The 19,629-nt window shown below is 41.2% G+C and overlaps 1 protein-coding gene across 2 annotated transcripts in view; it reads left to right on the forward strand.

Annotated features, from left to right (window-relative positions):
- tmem150c (transmembrane protein 150C) overlaps positions 1 to 12,394 on the forward strand; it is a 54,560-nt gene extending 42,166 nt beyond the window's left edge. For both annotated transcript variants that reach the window (XM_028805381.2, XM_028805382.2), the window contains 3 exons: positions 2,367 to 2,494; positions 10,705 to 10,882; positions 11,079 to 12,394. In XM_028805381.2, coding sequence (XP_028661214.1) covers positions 2,367 to 2,494; positions 10,705 to 10,882; positions 11,079 to 11,275 — 503 coding nt within the window. In that variant the 3' untranslated portion in view covers positions 11,276 to 12,394. The remainder of the gene's footprint in view (positions 1 to 2,366; positions 2,495 to 10,704; positions 10,883 to 11,078) is intronic.
- Positions 12,395 to 19,629: the final 7,235 nt, after the last annotated feature.

Genomic DNA, 19,629 nt, shown 5'->3' on the forward strand with positions numbered 1-19,629 from the left:
CTTGCTTTGACTTTTGTTGTGCACATCCAAACATTCAGTATAGTAGTAAGTAGATTACATATCATCAGAACTTAGCTGCCAGAGTCATGGCTTCCACCACAAGAAAACACATTAATACCTTATTGATATACATATAAATATGTCTGCATATATTTATATGTATTCACAGTGTATATCAACATAAACAACATAAAAACAGATGAGGCTGTTCTTAGTTCATTTAGAAGTTTTCTGGTATTTATTGATTTTGTAACCTTTTTTGTTTCCCTTTTGGAATTTAAGCTTAACTTCACAGTCAGCTAATGAGAGGGTGCTAAAATGTCACTCAAGCCTTTTTGTCTCCTAATTAGTTAAAAGCTCATAAATGCTAGATGTTTACGTGACACAGTTAAACAATCGTGAAAATTAAGGTCTTTAGCTTTCTTGCCCAGACAACAGCTTCACAAAATCAAACCTTTAAGGATGATATCTGACATTGTATGAAGTTGCATGTTATGACTCTGGTTTCACCTGGAGGACTATGCTTGCAGTGTAGTTGTTGCCTTTTCCACTTTGCCCTGTGGTTGCTTCCATAGCACTGTCTTTTCTTCCTGTGCTCACTCTGAGTTCTAGGCTATTTCCCAGGTTCCCTGCAACTTCAAAGGGAAAGCCATTACTCAATATTTTTATCACTGAGTTTATTATCCTGAAGTAAAGTTTCTTCTCCTAGATTAGCCTTACTTACTGGCACAAAGCTTAAGCTTGGTGGAGTAGATCGTAGATCTGGTTCAGGTCATCTAACTTCAAAGTTGTGTGTTGAGTAGCTTCCAAGCTTAAAGAAAGTGTATTGTGTGGGTGCCAAGATAGTTGTTGGACTTACCTGTTCCAAAGATGTCTAGAATGCAGGCAGGAGAGGTGCAGATTAGCAATGCCCACTTTATCCTAGACCAGGCAGACAATCGATATAGTATGTCCCAGGAAGCATAATGCATATCAGACAATAAAGTATATTGTAACAATAGGTTATTTCATTATTCTTCCCTCTTGCCTCTATTACACATATACTGTACCTTGAGAGAATACATATTTGGCATTGTACATCATGTATGTTCTTAGTTATATCAATATTTCACCTTCAAAGTTCTGCATATAATCCCTATGCATTCTGGTGGTCAAAAACAGATATACAATTGTTAACTTACAATTAGAAGCTTTTACAAATGGAAGTCTCCAAGGTATTTTTCTGGTTACAAAATATCAATTCCCTTAATAGTGCCTAATATCATATACATTGTCAAGAGCTGCCTACCAGATAAAATGGTATGGGCAATATACAAAAAGTGATGCCCACAAATGATGACTGGAAAGAATACTTAACTGACACCCAGGGCATGTTAGGACCACTAACTAAATATGCCATGCAGCTCTGAATGCTGCCCTGAAAGTAAATCTTCTGGAGGCAGAGTCAGAGAGATAGTATTGCTTGCTGAGAGTACGTCTGTAGTGTCCTCAGGTGATGCTAGATGGCTAGCAACTCCGCTTCTGATTGATTGTCTAAGGGAGAGGGAGTGAGGCCCAGAAGGATGAGCAAGAAACCAAACACAAGCTCTATGCCTGCTGAGATCAGAGGAAGACCACCTGATATACTGAGATGGAGGCCTGTCACCACAAAGTGGCAGTAGGTATCCTGGAAACTGCCTTGGAGGCTTTGTGTTTTTTGTCCAGGTCAGATCTGAGTTTTTCAGTGAACATAAGGGCTATCTCAGCCCCAAAAATGTTCCGCAGTTGTGTTCTGGATGTTATTCTTAGTTGAGTCACATAATTATACTAAATTTAAAGGTGATTAAAGCACATCTCTATTAGTAGAATATTTCATTTAGAGTCTTGACATAAGTAAGACGAGGTTCCCTTTTAGCAAAGAAGGAAGGAAGCCAAAGAAAGAGAAACTGAAGATGAGAGAAGAAGCCAGCCTGCTTATATGTAGTATTAGAAGATGGTGAATTGGAGAGGCCACTATACATGACCAGACAGGCCCAAAAAATTATTAAAGCTGGACACCAATTTACAGCTAATATTTTTTCTGCATCTTTCTGTTTTTATTATACTTTGTGATCTCCCTTGGTTTGTCTTTTTCTTGTATTTGCTGTACTCCACACATTTTTCTGTCTATTGGCCTTATTCTCTTCTTTTTATAATTTGATTACCAATTTTTTTTTGTGTGTTTAGTGTTAAATGTTTGTGTGTATTTTATTAATTTTTCTCATGTCATTTAAAAATAAGCACAAGTGTAAAATGTATCTAACTGTGCCTCACATTTAAATTGTTGTGGTTTAATAATGCTTTCATAAACAGGCTTATCATTTTAATTAGTTAATTTTGTTTTGTAGCTTTTGTTATAGGTGTCTTTAGATACATTCAAGTGAAGCCTAAAATTATTAAACCGTGGATCAACATTTCCAGCCTTACTGCTTTCAGTCTGTTCTGCATTGGAGTGTCATTACTAGGCAATTTTCAGGTAATGCTTGGTATATGTTCACAATGAAGTTTGCTATGTCACACTCAACTTGAAATATAATTATATATGCAGTGCCAATTATAACGTTTTCACTCTGTGAAGTTTACGTATTTCATTTTCATACAACTTAGAATCATAGTGGTTTTAATTTGTCTTTTTTGACATTGATCAACAGAAATTGCCCTTTAATGTCAAAGTGAAAACAGATCTCTACACAGCAGTAAAGTAAAAATAAGTATAGAACACCAAACAATTCATTGCGTAAGTATTTTCCTTCTTCGTGTTAGTATTTAGCAGAGGCACCTTTGGCAGCCTTGACAGTCTTGATTGTCTGTGGACAGGTCTCTGTCAGCTTTGCATATTTGGATACTGTCATTCCCCCCCCCCCCCATTCTTTTTTGTAAAACTATCCAAGCCCTGTCATGTTGCACAAGGATTTTGAGTGAACAGCCTTCTTCAAGTCTGGCCACAAATTTTCAATGGGATTGAGATGTGGACTCTGACTTAGCCACTCCAAGACATTAACATTGTTGTTTTTAAACCACTGCTGTGTATCTTTGTCTTTCTGCTTGTCTTACTATAAAAAAATCTTCTCCCAAGGCACATACTACTTGCAAACTTCACAAGTTTTTTTTTTCTGTATTTTACTGCATTTTATTTGACCCTCACAGGCCTTACAGGTCCAGCTAGAGAGAAGCATCTCCACTACCATGCTTTACTGTGGGGATGGTACATTTTTCATAATGTGCAGTGTTTAGCTTACACCAAAAACACTACAGTAATCCCTCGCTATATCGCGCTTCGACTTTCGCAGCTTCACTCTATCGCGAATTTTATATGTAAGCATATTTAAATATATATCGCAGATTTTTTGCTGGTTCGCGGATTTCGGCAGACAGTGGGTCTTTTAATTTCTGGTACATGCTTCCTCAGTTGGTTTGCCCAGTTGATTTCATACAAGGGACGCTATTGGCAGATGGCTGAGAAGCTACCCAACTTACTTTTCTCTCTCTCTTGCTCTGACATTCTCTGCTCCTGACGGAGGGGGTGTGAGCAGGGGGGCTGTTCGCACACCTAGATGAAACGGACACTCGTCTAAAAATGCTGAAAGATTACCTTCACGTTGCTCCCTTCTGTGCAGCTGCTTCATGAAGCGACATGCTGCATGGTGCTTCGCATACTTAAAAGCTCGAAGGGCACATATTGATTTTTGATTGTTTGTTTTATCCGTCTCTCTCTCTCTCTCTGACATTCTCTGCTCCTGACGGAGGGGGTGTGAGCTGCTGCCTTCATTGCAACAGCTTTGTGCCACGGTGCTTCGCATACTTAAAAGCCAAACAGCCCTATTGATTTGTTTGCTTTTCTCTCTCTCTCTCTGATATTCTCTGCTCCTGACGCGCACTCCTTTGAAGAGGAAGATATGTTTGCATTCTTTTAATTGTGAGACGGAACTGTCATCTCTGTCTTGTCATGGAGCACAGTTTAAACTTTTGAAAAAGAGACAAATGTTTGTTTGCAGTGTTTGAATACAACTCTACAACTTCCTGTGTTTCTGTGCAAATCTGTGACCCAAGCATGAAAATATAAAAATAACCATATAAACATATGGTTTCTACTTCGCAGATTTTCACCTTTCGCGGGGGGTTCTGGAACGCAACCCCCACGATCGAGGAGGGATTACTGTATTTAGTCTGATGGCTACAAAGCTGAGTTTTTGGTCAGATCAGACCATACAACCTTCTAGCTGAATTCACAGTCTTCCTTGTGCCTTCTGGCAAACTCTACTCAAGATGACATGTGTGTTTTTAACAGTGGTTTTCTCTTTGCCCCTCTCCTATAAAGCTACCACTGGTGAACCACCCAGCCAACAGTTGTTGTCTGCACAGTCTTTCCAAACTGAGGAACTGCAGCTTGTAACTCCTTCAGGGTTCTCATATGTCTCTTGGTGGCCTCCCTCACTATTCTTCTTCGTGCATGACTATCCAGTTTTTGTGGATGGCCGACTCAATGTAGATTTATGGCCATACTCCTGCTATACTCATTCTTTTCTGTAATGATTTGTTTAACTGGAAAACCTTGACTTCATCCCTCGAGTTGTGCTCTTCCTTTATCTTGGAGTGTTCCTTTGTCTTCAATCGGTAGGTTAGGCCACCATTGTGACTCACCAAAAGTTGGACCTTCCAGATACAGGAGCATTTAAACTATAATCATCTGAAACCCCTTGACAGGTGATCTCAATCAAACTAATTATGTAACTTCTAAGACCAATTGGCTATTCCAGTGGTGATTTACGGTTGTTACATTACTGGGAATTAATATTAATATGGTCTGCTGTTTTGTGTTTTATATTTGTAATTATTTTAGACCACTTTGCAGAGATCTTGTTTTCACTTTGACTTTGTTGGTGTGTGTCAGGGGAAACTGGAGTGGGTTCCGATCCAGAAACCTATAAAGGGAAACTGGGCAAGTGAAAGAAGGACCTACAGAAGAGAGCCAGGTTCAGAAGGAAACACATTTGGGACTTATTATGGGCTCCTTAGTAAGGGGACCACTCATTCAAGTCCCACAAAGGAAAAATTCTTTGATAAAGGTGGGAGTGCCCTGGGCTGGTAGGCGAAAAATGTATTGGACTGGGAATTCATCCCAAACAGACCCACTCGAGAGCAGACACATAAGCTGTGGACAAAGGTCAGGTGTTGGCTAAGGCCAAATAACAGGAATGCCCGACACATAGTAGATCGTGTAGCCTGTGCCTTGCTTGTGAATGCGCACTCCCTATGGAGATCGCCCAGGTAGCCTGGGGACAAACATTTCACAATATGATCTCCTTAATCGGGATCATTGATCATCTTAGAGCGGAAACCTACTTGGGGGATCTGGAATGGAACCCGTGTGAACCGCGACAAATTTTTGTCCCTGCCTCGGAGTCCCAGTTTCACATTGCGGAGCTAACTCCAGGAAAACTGGGTGCACTGTGGCAGGCTCCGCGAGGTGACAGGGGGGTCTGCGGAGAGATGTGGAAGGGGGGGCAGTGTACTCTTGCTAATCCCCTGGCCTGTTTGCATGTGAGAGAAGCACTGGTTAATGGCCACAAGGATGCCTCTTTATTTGATTCCGGCAGTAACATTTCCATTGTTGCTTGCCATCTAGTATTGCCGTGGCAATGGCTCAAAGTTAAGACCAGTCTAACCTGTATTTATGGGGGTGTCCGATCATATGAGTCTGCCACCTGCTACATCTACCAGGACGGAGTTTTGAGAAAAATGGTGGTGCCGTCCTCAAGGATCCTCCCTTCCCCGTGATTTTATGTAGAGACTGGTCAGACAAAAACTGTGGCATAACAACTCGCTGATCCCACAAAAACTTGTCATGGACACCAATACAGCATCCTCAGCTACCTCTACACTATGTTTATAGCTGGAAGAGACTCAGGATTCAGCCTCTAACAATGACGTTGGAAATGGCTGGGCCGTCACAGTGCGACACGTCATCTTCAAGCGCTGTTCCAGCTGAAAAAAACCACACCCATTGAGGTTGACTCTGATCCTCTCACCCGTCTGCAATTTCAGTTTAGGCAGACCCCGGCTTAATTTGAAAGGGAGCAATGGAATGATGACTCTCTTAAAATTTCAAAAAACGCAGTGGTCTTAATAGATGGCCAACACACAATACATCCCATGCCACAAGGTCCCCACTTTGTTTTAAATAATGACCATTTGTATCAGGTGGCAGAATACAAGGGGGAGGTGAGGTCCCTGCTGTTAATCCCACGGATTTACCGGTGACAAGTCTGTGAACTGGCTCATACCCATCTCCTGGGAGCCCATCTGGGCCCCGAAAAAACATTAGAGCAGATCAAGCTCTGATTCTTTTGGCCAGAGATTAATGAGGAGGTCCGGCGCTTTTGCATATCCTGTCCGGAATGTCAATTGCGGCAGATTCCTAGGAGGAAACTTGCTCCTTTGTTCCCTTCGAGCGAATCGGGGTTGACTTGGTGGGACCCCTAGAGCCCTCAGCCAGGGCTCATAAATACATAATGGCCCTGGTAGATTACGCCACTCGATATCCTGAAGCTGTTCCCTTGCACTCAGCAACATCCAAGGCTATCGCACGGGAATTGGTAGGGGTCTTTGCACGACCCGGCATCCCAAAAGAACACCTGACTGATCAAGGGACGCCTTTTACCTCGGAGACGTTCAGGGACTGTTACTGAAAATTAAACATTTAAAGACCTCGGTATAGTATCCTCAAACCGATGGTCTAGTCGAGAGGTTTAATCAAATTCTCAAACAGATGCTACGCAAGGTAGTCAATGAGAATGGAAGGAACTGGGATAAGCTCCTCCCCCTCATCCTTTGTGCACATTCGGAAGTCCCATAAGCCTCCATGAGGTTCTCACCTTTTGAATTACTGTATGGACGACAACCCCGGGGTATATTGGATATATTAAGAGAAAGCTGGGAGGTGGAGACCCTTCCCTCTGTAAATATACTTGAATATATCTCGCAATTATGCGATAGATTTGCTAAAATTAGGCCCATCTTAAAATCTCACATGGAGAAGGCGCAAGCAGCCCAGGCTTGTTGTTATAACTGTGGTATGTCCCTTCGGGAGATCCGCCCGAGGGATCAAGTCATGGTATTGGTTCCTACCTTGCACTCCAAATTACTGGCACATCGGCAAGGCCCATATGAAGTTAAGGAGAGGAAGGGTCTGGGCAATTATTTAGTTTACAACCTAATCGTTGACCCAGAGAGCGGATTTATCATATCATATAATGCTGCCTACTTGGATGACATTGTCATCTATTCCAGCACCTGGAAGGAACACCTACAGCAGGTTATGGCTGTATTATGGGCACTAGTGAAAGCAGGTCTTCACATTAATCCAAAGAAATGCTACTTTGGATTGGTCAAAACCAAATATTTAGGTTACCTAGTAGGCCAAGGTATAGTCAAACCACAGTGCTCCAAAATAGATGCCATAGTGAATTGGCCCTGCCCAATAACCAAGAGGCAGGTACAGGCCTTTCTCGACTATCGCTGGTTTTCCCCGGTTTTGTGAGAGAGCAACGCCCTTGACAAATCTTAGAAGGAAGGGGAAACGGTTATAACAACGAGCCTGGGCTGCTTGCGCCTTCTCCATGTGAGATTTTAAGATGGGCCTAATTTTAGCAAATCTATTGCATAATTGCGCGATATATTCAAGTATATTTATACCTCCACCTCCAGCCTTCTTTTAATATATCCAATATACCCCGGGGTTGTCGTCCATGCAATAATTCAAAAGGTGAGAACCTCATGGAGGCTTATGGGACTTCCGAATGTGCAAAAAGGACAAGGGGGAGGAGCTGATCCCAGTTCCTTCCATCCTCATTGACTACCTTGCGTAGCATCTGTTTGAGAGTTTGATTAAACCTCTCGACTAGACCATCGGTTTGAGGATGCTATACCGAGGTCTTTAAATGTTTTATTTTCAGTAACAGTCCCTGAACGTCTCCGAGGTAAAAGGCGTCCCTTGATCAGTCAGGTGTTCTTTTGGGATGCTGGGTCGTGCAAAGACCCTGACCAATTCCCGTGCGATAGCCTTGGATGTTGCTGAGCACAAGGGAACAACTTCAGCATGTCGAGTGGCATAATCTACCAGGACCATTATGTATTTATGACCCCTGGCCGAGAAAAATTACCATTCAATGGAAATGGGACAGTACAAGGTGGTGAATGCTTTACCGTCCCAGATTTTAGGCCTGAAATGCAGGAATGAATATATATTCACAACTGAAATAAAGATGACTAGACAAAACATGAAATATCTTGGGTTCATACTATATGCAAAGAAATAAAAGTCAAAGTAAATTTAACAATCGCGGTTTTTTTTTTATTTGCATTTTCCATACTGTCCCAAATTTTTCTGATTTGGGGTTGTGTATGTATATATATATATATATATATATATATATATATATATATATATATATATATTATACAGGACTGTACAGTACAGGCTCTGAGGAAGTACACATATGTATATATGTGAATGTATTGTTTTATGATGAAATACTCTTGGTGATTCCTCAGAGCCTGTACTGTACAGTCCTGGGACATGATTCCATCCTAAGTCTTCTTTTCATTTTCATGTTTGCCCCATAATCTTTGTGTTTTGTCTTTGAACTACAGTTTCCACTGAGTATTGCGGTTTTCTGCGTCTAAGATTAACAGCACCTCCAAATTGTCCTTATTTGGATGTTAGTGGACCCACAATGACCTACTGGTCTGTCATGTGTTTCCTACTCTATACCTGGTGGTAGCCAGTCCCCCTCTGACTGTGTATTGGTTAATTAATGAAGTTTTTTATTTCTTGGATGCTGTGAGAAGTGATACATGGGAAGTACAAATTAAGAAGCCCTTTATATATAAGTAACTGCGCCAGAACCAGAAGTGATGTCTAAAATGGGTTGTAATCCAAGTAATCAGTGTAGACTTCAGCATTAACATTTGCAGTGCACTGTCTCTTGGAATGTGTCTTGTAATGCATGTAGTAATAAAAATGCATTGCTTCATTATTTCAACAGATGCCCCATCACAAAATTTGCAATAATAAAATGCATTACTGCAAATGTTTGTGATGCACCATCTGTTGGAATGACAAATGCAATGCGTATGTCTCTGTTGTATGCCATTTAGTATGAGACTTGTTAAAGCACTGTTAATGGTTTTGATGTGCCATCTGTTATAATCTCGGAAACATACCAACCGAACAGATACAAAGACACTTATCTTTTTATTAAGATGGATAATTCTACATACTGCAAACTGAATTTTTAATATTTAAAAATTAAGCAGGGTAAAAGCATTTAGTTACTCAAAGATTGTTTTATTTTAGCACTTTTTTCACTAAATGTAAAATGGAGCAAAAACCCACCGACAGCTGCTCAGCAGTGGATGAGCAGTGACAATACAGTAGTGGAAATTGTATCTGTATTTTGTTTCCATTCAGTATTCATCCTCTGACAGATGCAGCTGTCTAGGCACAGAAAAATCAATATGTGCAAATGTAATGATTTTTTTTTATATTTGCTTGGTGAAACCAGTCAGAGATAATAAATGTGTTACATGGTCGTATTATTTATCTGGGACTGTCAAGCAAACATATAATTTAGTCAGCAGCCTAGAGCAGCTCACCACTGCTGTAAAATAGTAAAAGGAAACCGTAAGATTTCTGTTTTGACAATCCTGAAGCAGTATTTGATGGCTGGAAGGTGGACTGCATTCTCTTGAATTTCATGAGATTTGTAGCAGTTTCATTTAAAAAGTAAAATACACACAGGCAAACCTTCATCCACTGTGCTGTTACATTTAAAATAATTATACTTGAAGACAGTTTAAATGCTTCTGGAAATATTGAATGCACAGATGGACACAAAGATGAATGGACCTGGTGATAGCATAAGCTTGTATTTTGAATGTTCATACTTAAGACTTGTTTTAGTACTAATAAAAATAAAAAATGAAGGAATCCCTGACAAGCTGATGAGAGCTCCTCAGGGAATGTTGAATGGTTTCTTTAAATGCTCCAGTATTCCTTCCATGTTTTTGAAAGAATAAGTTCACAAAAGTATTTCCTTCTTTAGATATCCCCTCATAGTCCTTCAGTACAGGCCAAGATTTATGATTTACTCTCTTTGTCAAAGAATAATGTAGCTGAATTTAATGGAATGCTTGCTGGGCACTGCCCAGGTTAGGAAGTGGAAAGGTGAAAAATAATTGCCGATAATAATTTACAAATGTTCTTACTCTTAAGCATTCTGCATTTTATTGGAAAGCATCTTTGTTTTTACCTTGAGGTGCAAAGAGCCGTAAATTGCAGTAAATCACTCCTACCCAATGCAGCGTGAGAAGGAAATGCTGGATTAAAAGAAGTTAAATGTAATTGATGGGATTTTGTGGTTGAAAGGCAAACATGGCCACCATCACACCACTATGATAAAGTGCACAGTGCTGTTTCATGGTCACAATGTTGTGTTTCTTTCCACAAACTCCAGCCGCAGCCCAGTGGAAATTTTAGATGTCAAAAGCCTGACTTATGGTGAGAAGTCTGTGGCTTAAAAAACAAAGCTGTGCACCAGGAACAAACAGCCGAACAGAGACTCTGCTCTTAAATAAACAGAGAAAAAATCTTAACATAAATGATTTGAAATGTTCATTTTTCAGCTTGATGGTGATGAAGAGGTGCACAATTTTGGAACAGGAATGGCATTTGGATTTGGTACCTATCTTTGTTGGATCCAAACTCTAATTACCTTCCAAATCAATCTCAGGAGTGAAGGGAAAATCCTTGGATTCACACGGCTCACCCTGTCAGCTGCCATCACTTTTCTGATGGTTATATGTATCCTTTTTATAGCAAAGAAAGTTATGTCATTAGAAATGCTGTCTATTCCAAAATATAAATAACAGCATGACATAATTCCAAGAAATGTCTATCTTCTTTGAAGTAAATTATAGTACTCTTGCTGTATTTCAGCATTTAAAAAAAGAAATGACATCTTTGTTTTCCATTGCCTCCTTGACACAATCTGCTGCAGATTACATTTTCCTAAATTTAAATGCCATCATGCATGCTGCTCGTGTACAGTGGAGTATGATTATGCTCTTAATCACTTTTTTGGGGACATTCGCATGGGATTTCCGCTACCACAGATTTGAACTCCAGTGCACAGACACACAGGAGGCTATGCTGTGTTCACCATTACCTGTTGAAATGTCAGAGCAGCAGGTGTGAAAACTTCATGAAAAAGGCTCTGGCATGTACTGTCTGTTGGCTGCAGTAAACTTATTTTTACACGTTTAAATCGTCAAGAGCGACATGTACAGAAGAAATGAAAAATTTTGATTTGTTATGGATGCTGTAAATGAACCTTGGTTTGTATGAAAAATTCAGTAACATAACTTAATACTGAAATGTAACCAATGCATGAAACTAATGATATGTATGCACTGGCAAAGCTTTTTGTTGATTGTTGAGATGTCTGTAGAGTAAGGCTACGTCCACACTACCACATTTTCATTTTAAAAAATGACCTCTGTCTACACTGGCATTTCCTCATAGTTTAGATCCCTGGCCATATTGAAATTCTCAAAAACGCATATGACACAGATCTTTGCAACACTGGGCATGTGCACATCAGCAAACTCCGCAATGGGACAATGTAGAGAAAAATTCAGAGCCCTGTGAAAATCCAATTCTCGTGTGTTTTATGTGCTTTCAGAACTTTTGAATAGCATGTTCACAACATGCAGCACGGTGGCGCAGTGGGTAGCGCTGCTGCCTCGCAGTTGGGAGATCTGGGGACCTGGGTTCGCTTCCCGGGTCCTCCTTGTGTGGAGTTTGCATGTTCTCCCCGTGTCTGTGTGGGTTTCCTCTGGGCGCTCCGGTTTCCTCCCACAGTCCAAAGACATGCAGGTTAGGTGGATTGGCGATTCTAAATTGGCCCTAGTGTGTGTTTGTGTGTGTCCTGCGGTGGGTTGGCACCCTGCCCGGGATTGGTTCCTGCCTTGTGCCCTGTGTTGGCTGGGATTGGCTCCAGCAGACCCCCGTGACCCTGTGTTTGGATTCAGCGGGTTGGAAAATGGATGGATGGATGTTCACAACATAGAAAAAGAAAACAGTCAGTTGTCCCAGTGCCACAATAATGCGCTGATTACAGTTGAAGGCAACGGTTTTTAGAACGGTCATCTTGTTACTGAATTTAAAAAAAAAAAGAAAAGCAACAGCTAAAAAAAATATTTAGCTCTGTGTTCATTCATGAGATGATTGATTATAAACAGCAGTCCACAGCAATCCGAGTGCAACATTTGTGAAATTAACTCAACGGAGGAAATAAAGGAATGTGTGTGTGTCTTTCGTGTCTCTTTCTGTCCTCTAACATTGTGAGCTTGGCAGCATTTTCCACCTATTCCCAACTTCATTAAGTACTTTGTTATTAATTTTGCTGCAGAATGTGCTCCTTCTTACTGAACAGATTAAGTTTAAGTAATAAATTTCAACTGAGTTATTTAAAATCTGCCGCCAGGCACATGATTTATCACAAAACTGTAGTAACCGGTAAGTAATTTGCTTTTTATGCATGTACTGTATGCCATGGAAGATTATTTGTGACAAAATTAAATGAACCCACTTGCACACATTATATATAATATAGTGATAGACGCCCAGGAATCCTGCCCCGCCGGCATGCCTGGAGGAAGGAGGAACTGGGAGAGCGGCACTTCTTTTCCCTGGGTACCCGGCCAGTCCTTGATCCCTGGGGGACAGCACTTCCGGGACACCAGGAAGTGCTGACAGACCAGGGATGGTTTATGCCCAGAGTGCTTCCAGGTGCAAGGGCAGCACTTCCGCCACACTGGGGTGTGCTGCCGGAAGTTCATCATCAGGCACCTGGAGCACATCCGGGACATGATAAAAGGGGCCACCTCACTCCAACTGGGGAGCCGGAGTCGGGTGGAAGAAGGATGGAGCTTGCAGGACAGGAGTGAAGGCGGCCAAAGGAGCCAAGGACTGTGAATTGTAAATATATGTAAATATTGCTATAAATAAACGTGTGTGTTGTGGACACTGCGTTGTGTCTGTCTGTGGCCGGGCTAGCTTTACAATATATATATATATATATATATATATATATATATATATATATATATATAATATTGTCACACACGTGCGAGTAGGGGGACGTTGTGTGGACCAAGTAAAGGTAATTCCATGCCATGGGGTGCACTAAACCTTCTCCTGTTGTCTCTACAGACCAGCCGCGGGAAAACCTATTTGAATCAAGAACGTCACTTCCAGTTCCGGCGCCTAGAAGGACGTCACTTCCTGTTCCCTACATCACTTCTGGTTACCCTACATCACTTCCTGTCTGACCATTTAAAACCGCCATCTTTTTCAACCTTTATCAGTTCTGTCTTGGACTCAGTGCAATCAACTACTGTGTTGCATAAAAAAGAAAAACCTTTGCAGCTAGGAACATTATACGGGTGGCTGCCCCAAACCTTCCTTTACGTGTGTCGAGTCTGTTCTTTTACAATATATATAGTGATAAAAAAAGAGTCAAAAGACATTATAAAGATTTGAGGCAGCCACCCGTGTATCATTGATTTAAAGTAGCATGATGTGCATAAAACAGAGTCCAGAACAGAACTGATTGTATGGAGACAAGATGGCGGTTTTAACTGATAAAATGGGAAATGACAAAATCAGAACCGGAAGTAATGTCTTCCTGACCAGAAGTGACGTCATTGTTGGCACCGGAACCAAGTAGGATTTCCCTAGAATGGTCTGCAAGAGACTGAGAGAGACAGCACACTCCGCTGCCCCCTGGTCTTGCGTATAATTACCATTTTGTAGGCCCTTTAGCTGTTTTCCATGCGCACGTGTGTGACTATATACAGTGTATATATATATATATATAAAATATATACACAGGATTAGTCAAAATGGTACTGCTGTGTTGTAACAGCCGACCCCTTACCCAGCCAGCAGCCACACTACCAAGTCCTGTGGCCTGGATAAATTACTGAAGTAAGCCCAAATCTACCAAGCTGTACCTCTGACAAATAATATTTTCCCCCAATCAACGGTTAAACACAAGCAAACAATATCTGAATGTAAATCATGTGCAGTAATATATTAGATGAAGTAAAACAAAAAATACAATAATACAAAACCCCGGTGTAATATATATATATATATATATATATATATATATATATATATATATATATATACACACACAGTGGGTACGGAAAGTATTCAGACCCCCTTCAATTTTTCACTCTTTGTCATATTGCAGCCATTTGCTAAAATCATTTAAATTAATTTTTTCCCTCATTAATGTACACACAGCACCCCATATTGACATACAAAAAAAAGAATTTTTGAAATTGTTGCAGATTTATTAAAAAAGAAAAACTGAAATATCACATGGTCCTAAGTATTCAGACCCTTTGCTCAGTATTTACTAGAAGCACCCTTTTGAGCTAATACAGCCATGAGTCTTCTTGGGAAAGATGCAACAAGTTTTTCACACCTGAATTTGGGGATCCTCTGCCATTCCTCCTTGCAGATCCTCTCCAGTTCTGTCAGGTTGGATGGTAAACGTTGGTGGACAGCCATTTTTAGGTCTCTCCAGAGATGCTCAATTGGGTTTAAGTCGGGGCTCTGGCTGGGCCATTCAAGAACAGTCACAGAGTTGTTGTGAAGCCACTCCTTCGTTATTTTAGCTGTGTGCTTAGGGTCACTGTCTTGTAGGAAGGTAAACCTTCGGCCCAGTCTGAGGTCCTTAGCACTCTGGAGAAGGTTTTTGTCCAGGATATCCCTGTACTTGGCCGCATTCATCTTTCCCTCGATTGCAACCAGTCGTCCTGTCCCTGCAGCTGAAAAACACCCCCACAGCATGATGCTGCCACCGCCATGCTTCACTGTGGGGACTGTATTGGACAAGTGATGAGCAGTGCCTGGTTGTCTCCACACATACCGCTTAGAATTAAGGCCAACTCCCGCATGGAGTTTGCTAAAAGACACCTGAAGGACTCTGAGATGGTGAGAAATAAGATTCTCTGGTCTGATGAGACCAAGATAGAACTTTTTGACCGAAAGAATGAGATTGCAGGTATAAGCAGCCACAATGAGTTTTCTCCACTTGTTAAAGTAACACTGGACAACAATTTTTTTCTAAAGTTGTGCTTCCTGAATTTTTTTTTTATGATTATGATACACTGCTGAGCACAAATAAAATTTCAGATTGACTGTGTCACAGGGATTTGGAGAAACATGAAAGTAACTTTCACTAATTTTAGTGTATTTAATCCCTTAATGATGCTGACACGTTGCATTAGTTCAGTTAAGCTAAAAAGGTTTTGCTACTGATTTTTGTTTGTACTCTGCGTGCGACGGTTCTTGTTCCAGTGTCCATCAATAGTCGGTTGATGGATTCCACTTGCCCTGCTACTTCTTGTCCATCGTTGTAATGTCCTGGTGAAACCTTTCACTTTGTTCATCACTGACTTCACCAAAATTAGCAGGGAAGAATTGTGAATGTAAAAACTGAATCTTTAGCAACATGCTGCACTTTGTGGTTTTGTTTACTTGAAGCACGTTGTCAACAACATGGCCATACTTTGGTGCTGTGTATATTACCAATAAAATACTCAAAAGCATTCTTGAATGCTTTCCATGCAGTTTCTTCCAGCTCCACTAGCAGATCTTCAAACTCATCACTGATTTGTGGACCAATGAAAAATGCCTTTTTTGATCTTGACATCAGTTATTTGTGGAAACATCTAATGTCTCAAATCGCTTTCCTTGTTTGTCACTTTCATGACAGCCCAAGTTTTCATATGAAGAGAAGGCCAAAATATCTTTGTTGGGTCAACAAGTGGTTTATGCGCCACACTGGAACTACATGCTGGCGGAGCGGCCCATTCTTTTTAATGTAATGACTAGGGGGCTCCGCCCCCTGCTCGCTTCGCTCGCCAACCCCTGGCGTTGGGGCATGACAAAGAGTGAGATGTATGAATTAGATATAGAATAGTGTGCAGGTTTGGATGATGCCTATATAAATACAAAATAGAGTGTTTGGCATAGAGTAATGTTTTATTGGAATATTTCTCTGTATACAACATCAGTAGTAAAGATGGTGTCTTGTCTTTGAATGAGTCTTCCTTGGCATGGATCATTTTTAATTTTAACTTTAATGTGAGATGAACGTCGAACACATGAGAAGGCAAAATAAAGTTGTGCATGTCCAAAAACGGGTTCAGAGAGGTAGATGCCAACCTTGTCCATGGTTTGTCCTTGTGATTTGTTGCTGGTCATGGCAAATGCAGGTTTAATGGGGAACTGTCGGTGTTTCAATGTAAAAGGTAATTCTAGGTCAGAACTCGTAAGGTCAATTCCAAGAATGAGAACAGTATTGTTAGCATGTGAATCTGAAAGAACTGTTGCTTGAATAACATCGTGTGTTATGGTGTTGACGACTAACCGTGTGCCATTGCATAAACCCTGTTTAGTGTTAAGGTTTCTTAATAGCATGATTATTGTTCCGTTTTTAAGGGTAAGGTTGTGTTGTGGTCATCCATCCGGGTTAATAGTGTTCAAATATTCTAATGGGAAATTCAGATGTTCATTGTCGTCATCAGAGTCAACTTTGTCAGAGCTTAGAAAGAGCCGTGTCTCTCCAGGAAGTAATGAAATGACCTGGTTAATAATGTGATTAACATTAATATTTTTTGGACATAATATAGTGCGTTGTGTTAACCACATATGCGAAAGCAGTATGGGCCATTGCCTTTTGGTGTCCTGTTATGTTCTCTGGTAGATGCAAAAGCAAATGAACTATTGTAGGATCTAATGTAGTTCATAAAGTTTTTACTTTCAGGCACATCCTTAGAAGCTTCTGTAGATATTCCGGATATGAATGTAAAGGAGGCAGTCTAATCTGCCCCTTTTGACAACAACGTGTAAATTCATTATTTGTATTGCCAGTTGTTTCTTCTGTGAAGTTAAGTGAATGACAATGATTGCAAATGACATTCATTAATCCCAATGAATTTTCCTCAATAGTGGACTCATTATTGAAAGCGTTGTCAGCCAACTGGCGTAAGAGTTTAGCAGACGTCTGGTGTTGATGTCTGCGACGGGCATGTTTTGCTTGTGGTGTTTGAGTGCCGCGTTGTTGCATGTCCATTATTTGTGACGCGCTATTTTTGAGTTTTAATTGATCCGCCTCCGCTTTGCGCAAAGTCCGTTTCACTCTACGTCGTGCATTGTTTGTTTCGTGCCTTGTCCGTTTTTGTATGTCGGTCAGTTGAGCTTTCTGCTTTTTGAGTCCTGCTTGCTTGTTTTCTGTCCGGTCATATGCGCGTTGCTTTGCTCCCTTTTTTGTATGTCTGAGACGCAAGCTCTTTCTTTTGAAATCGTGCTTGTTTTGATGCAGCACTTTGAGACGCGCGCTGTATGCGTCTACGTTCAATGTGTCGGTTCATTTGGGCACGTCTCTGTAACGGGGTTACTTGAGCTTTGCGTTTTTTGATCCGAGACATTTTTTCTCACGTATTTTCCGAAGCGCATTGTATGCGCCGCCGTCTATTCTTTTTGTTTCATTCGTGTTCGTGTGTTTGGTTCCGTTATCCAATCCGAATAGTTTTGTACCCGTGACCGTGTATGCATGACTTGTTTGTTCCTCAGCGTGCGAAATATGGATAAGTAATAAGGAGGATCGCACTCACTGTTAATATGGAGCCTTTTCTCCAGTTGAACGGTTAATAGTGCTTTATTTTAATGAGATCCACCTATGCTGCCTAGTGTGAAGATTTTGAGATGACGTATGTTTAATATGGACGTTTCCTTTAGATATGTGGCTTTGGGTGTCACTTCTTATTGATTGGGGGGGGGGGGGTGTGGGTGAGGATTGTTGTTGAGCGAGCGTCTTCTTTCGTTTTGTGTTCCAGGGGCTTGTTGAATCGCCCTCTTTGTGTGTGTCCCGTCCGTTGCTTGTAGGGTGTGTGGGGTGGTTTTGTGTTCTTTTTTTTTGTGTTCCAGGGGCTTGTTAAATCCCCCTCTTGGTGTGTATCCCGTCCGCCCTTTCTTGCGCCTGCGCAGTACGTCTTTTTGCAGCTACGGCCCATGGCCGGATGTGCCTGCGTCCATCATCCGGTTTAGCATTCTCGGTTAGTAATATGGATACTCTTCAGCACAGCCTTCCCATTCAGAAATGAAGCAACCGAACTCTGTATATTCCAGCTCCATTCCTTTTACTGTAGATCACAGCAGATGTTCCAGTAAGTCAGTAATTCTCCTCACTTTTGGAATCATTTTATTTGGGTTGGCTGTAGAGTTTTCCCCTTTGCACAATATGGTGTGTCCGTGGTCACAGTGACAAAAACCTTCAACCCATAAAAAGGGAATTACTTATTGCTGCTCTTCTTTGTTGCAAACTGAGAGGGGAGCAGCCATACTTACTCATAGAAAATTATTCATAATTATTACATATAACTAACTGTACTATCCATCTAAGATGGATTGAAATCTAAGTAATCAACATATTTGGTATTTGGTACACGTTATTAATCCCTAAGGGGAAATTGTCTATTCACATGAAATTTGGAGGTCAGCGCACAGGGTTAGCCACTGTACAGCGCACCTGGTGCAGTTATGAAGTTAAGGGCCCTGCAGAACGGAAGAATGACAGCCACTCCACTGCTGAAGTCACTTCCGCGGTCTGGGCTCCTGGATCCGCCCCTTCCTGCCGAGTGCCTATACAACCCAGGAACTGGCCAGAACTTGACTTGAAAACTCCTGACTTATTGCAGCTGTGAGCTTTTAGCTTCTTCCCCACCACAGGAACTTTTTTCAGAGACTATGTAGAAACTCAGAATCTTTTGTAGCATTACCACTGCAGGAACTGAGGCCAGTTGTAGTTCCTGGTGCTTTATTTAGTTCCTACTCCAGGGTTTTGTACTTTTCACTCTAATCAGTTGTTTTCAGGGATGGGGCTCAGGTGATGAATTGTGCTGATTAGTTGACCATAAGCACTGGTGCCATCTTACATTTAGAGTTATCGATGAAGATGGAGCATTGAACTTTGCACCACTTCACTTTTCGTAGGCTCTGTCATGGTGTGCCATGCCATTCACTGCATCCAAGCAATAATTTTTGACATGAAGTTGCAATCATAAGATGTCCCCCATGAACTCCTGAATGGGCCTCACTTTGCACTGCATCACATCTTCTTTGCACATTACATATTTTGCATAAAGGTTACAGTTTGTTATGCGGTGGGAAAACAACACACAAAAGCAGCCAAGGACCACAAGTGGCTCAGGGCCTCCATCGTACAGGAACTCTTTGGTTCCCAAAAACTAAGTTCCTGCGGTGAGAAAATGCCTTTTATCTCTTTGACGCATGCACTGGATGACTTTCTAGATAACTGCTGACTGGGATTGTTTAAGTTGACCTATATAATTAATGAATATGAAATGCAAAGTGAAACATAAGCTATAACAGACGTACATGAAGGCTCATTCTGTTAAAAGTAGGGCAGCCCAGTGGTGGACGATGTTGCCTTCGCCTCTCAGCTC

Source organism: Erpetoichthys calabaricus, chromosome 7 (assembly GCF_900747795.2).
Source record: "Erpetoichthys calabaricus chromosome 7, fErpCal1.3, whole genome shotgun sequence".
Classification (NCBI taxonomy): Eukaryota; Metazoa; Chordata; class Cladistia; order Polypteriformes; family Polypteridae; genus Erpetoichthys; species Erpetoichthys calabaricus.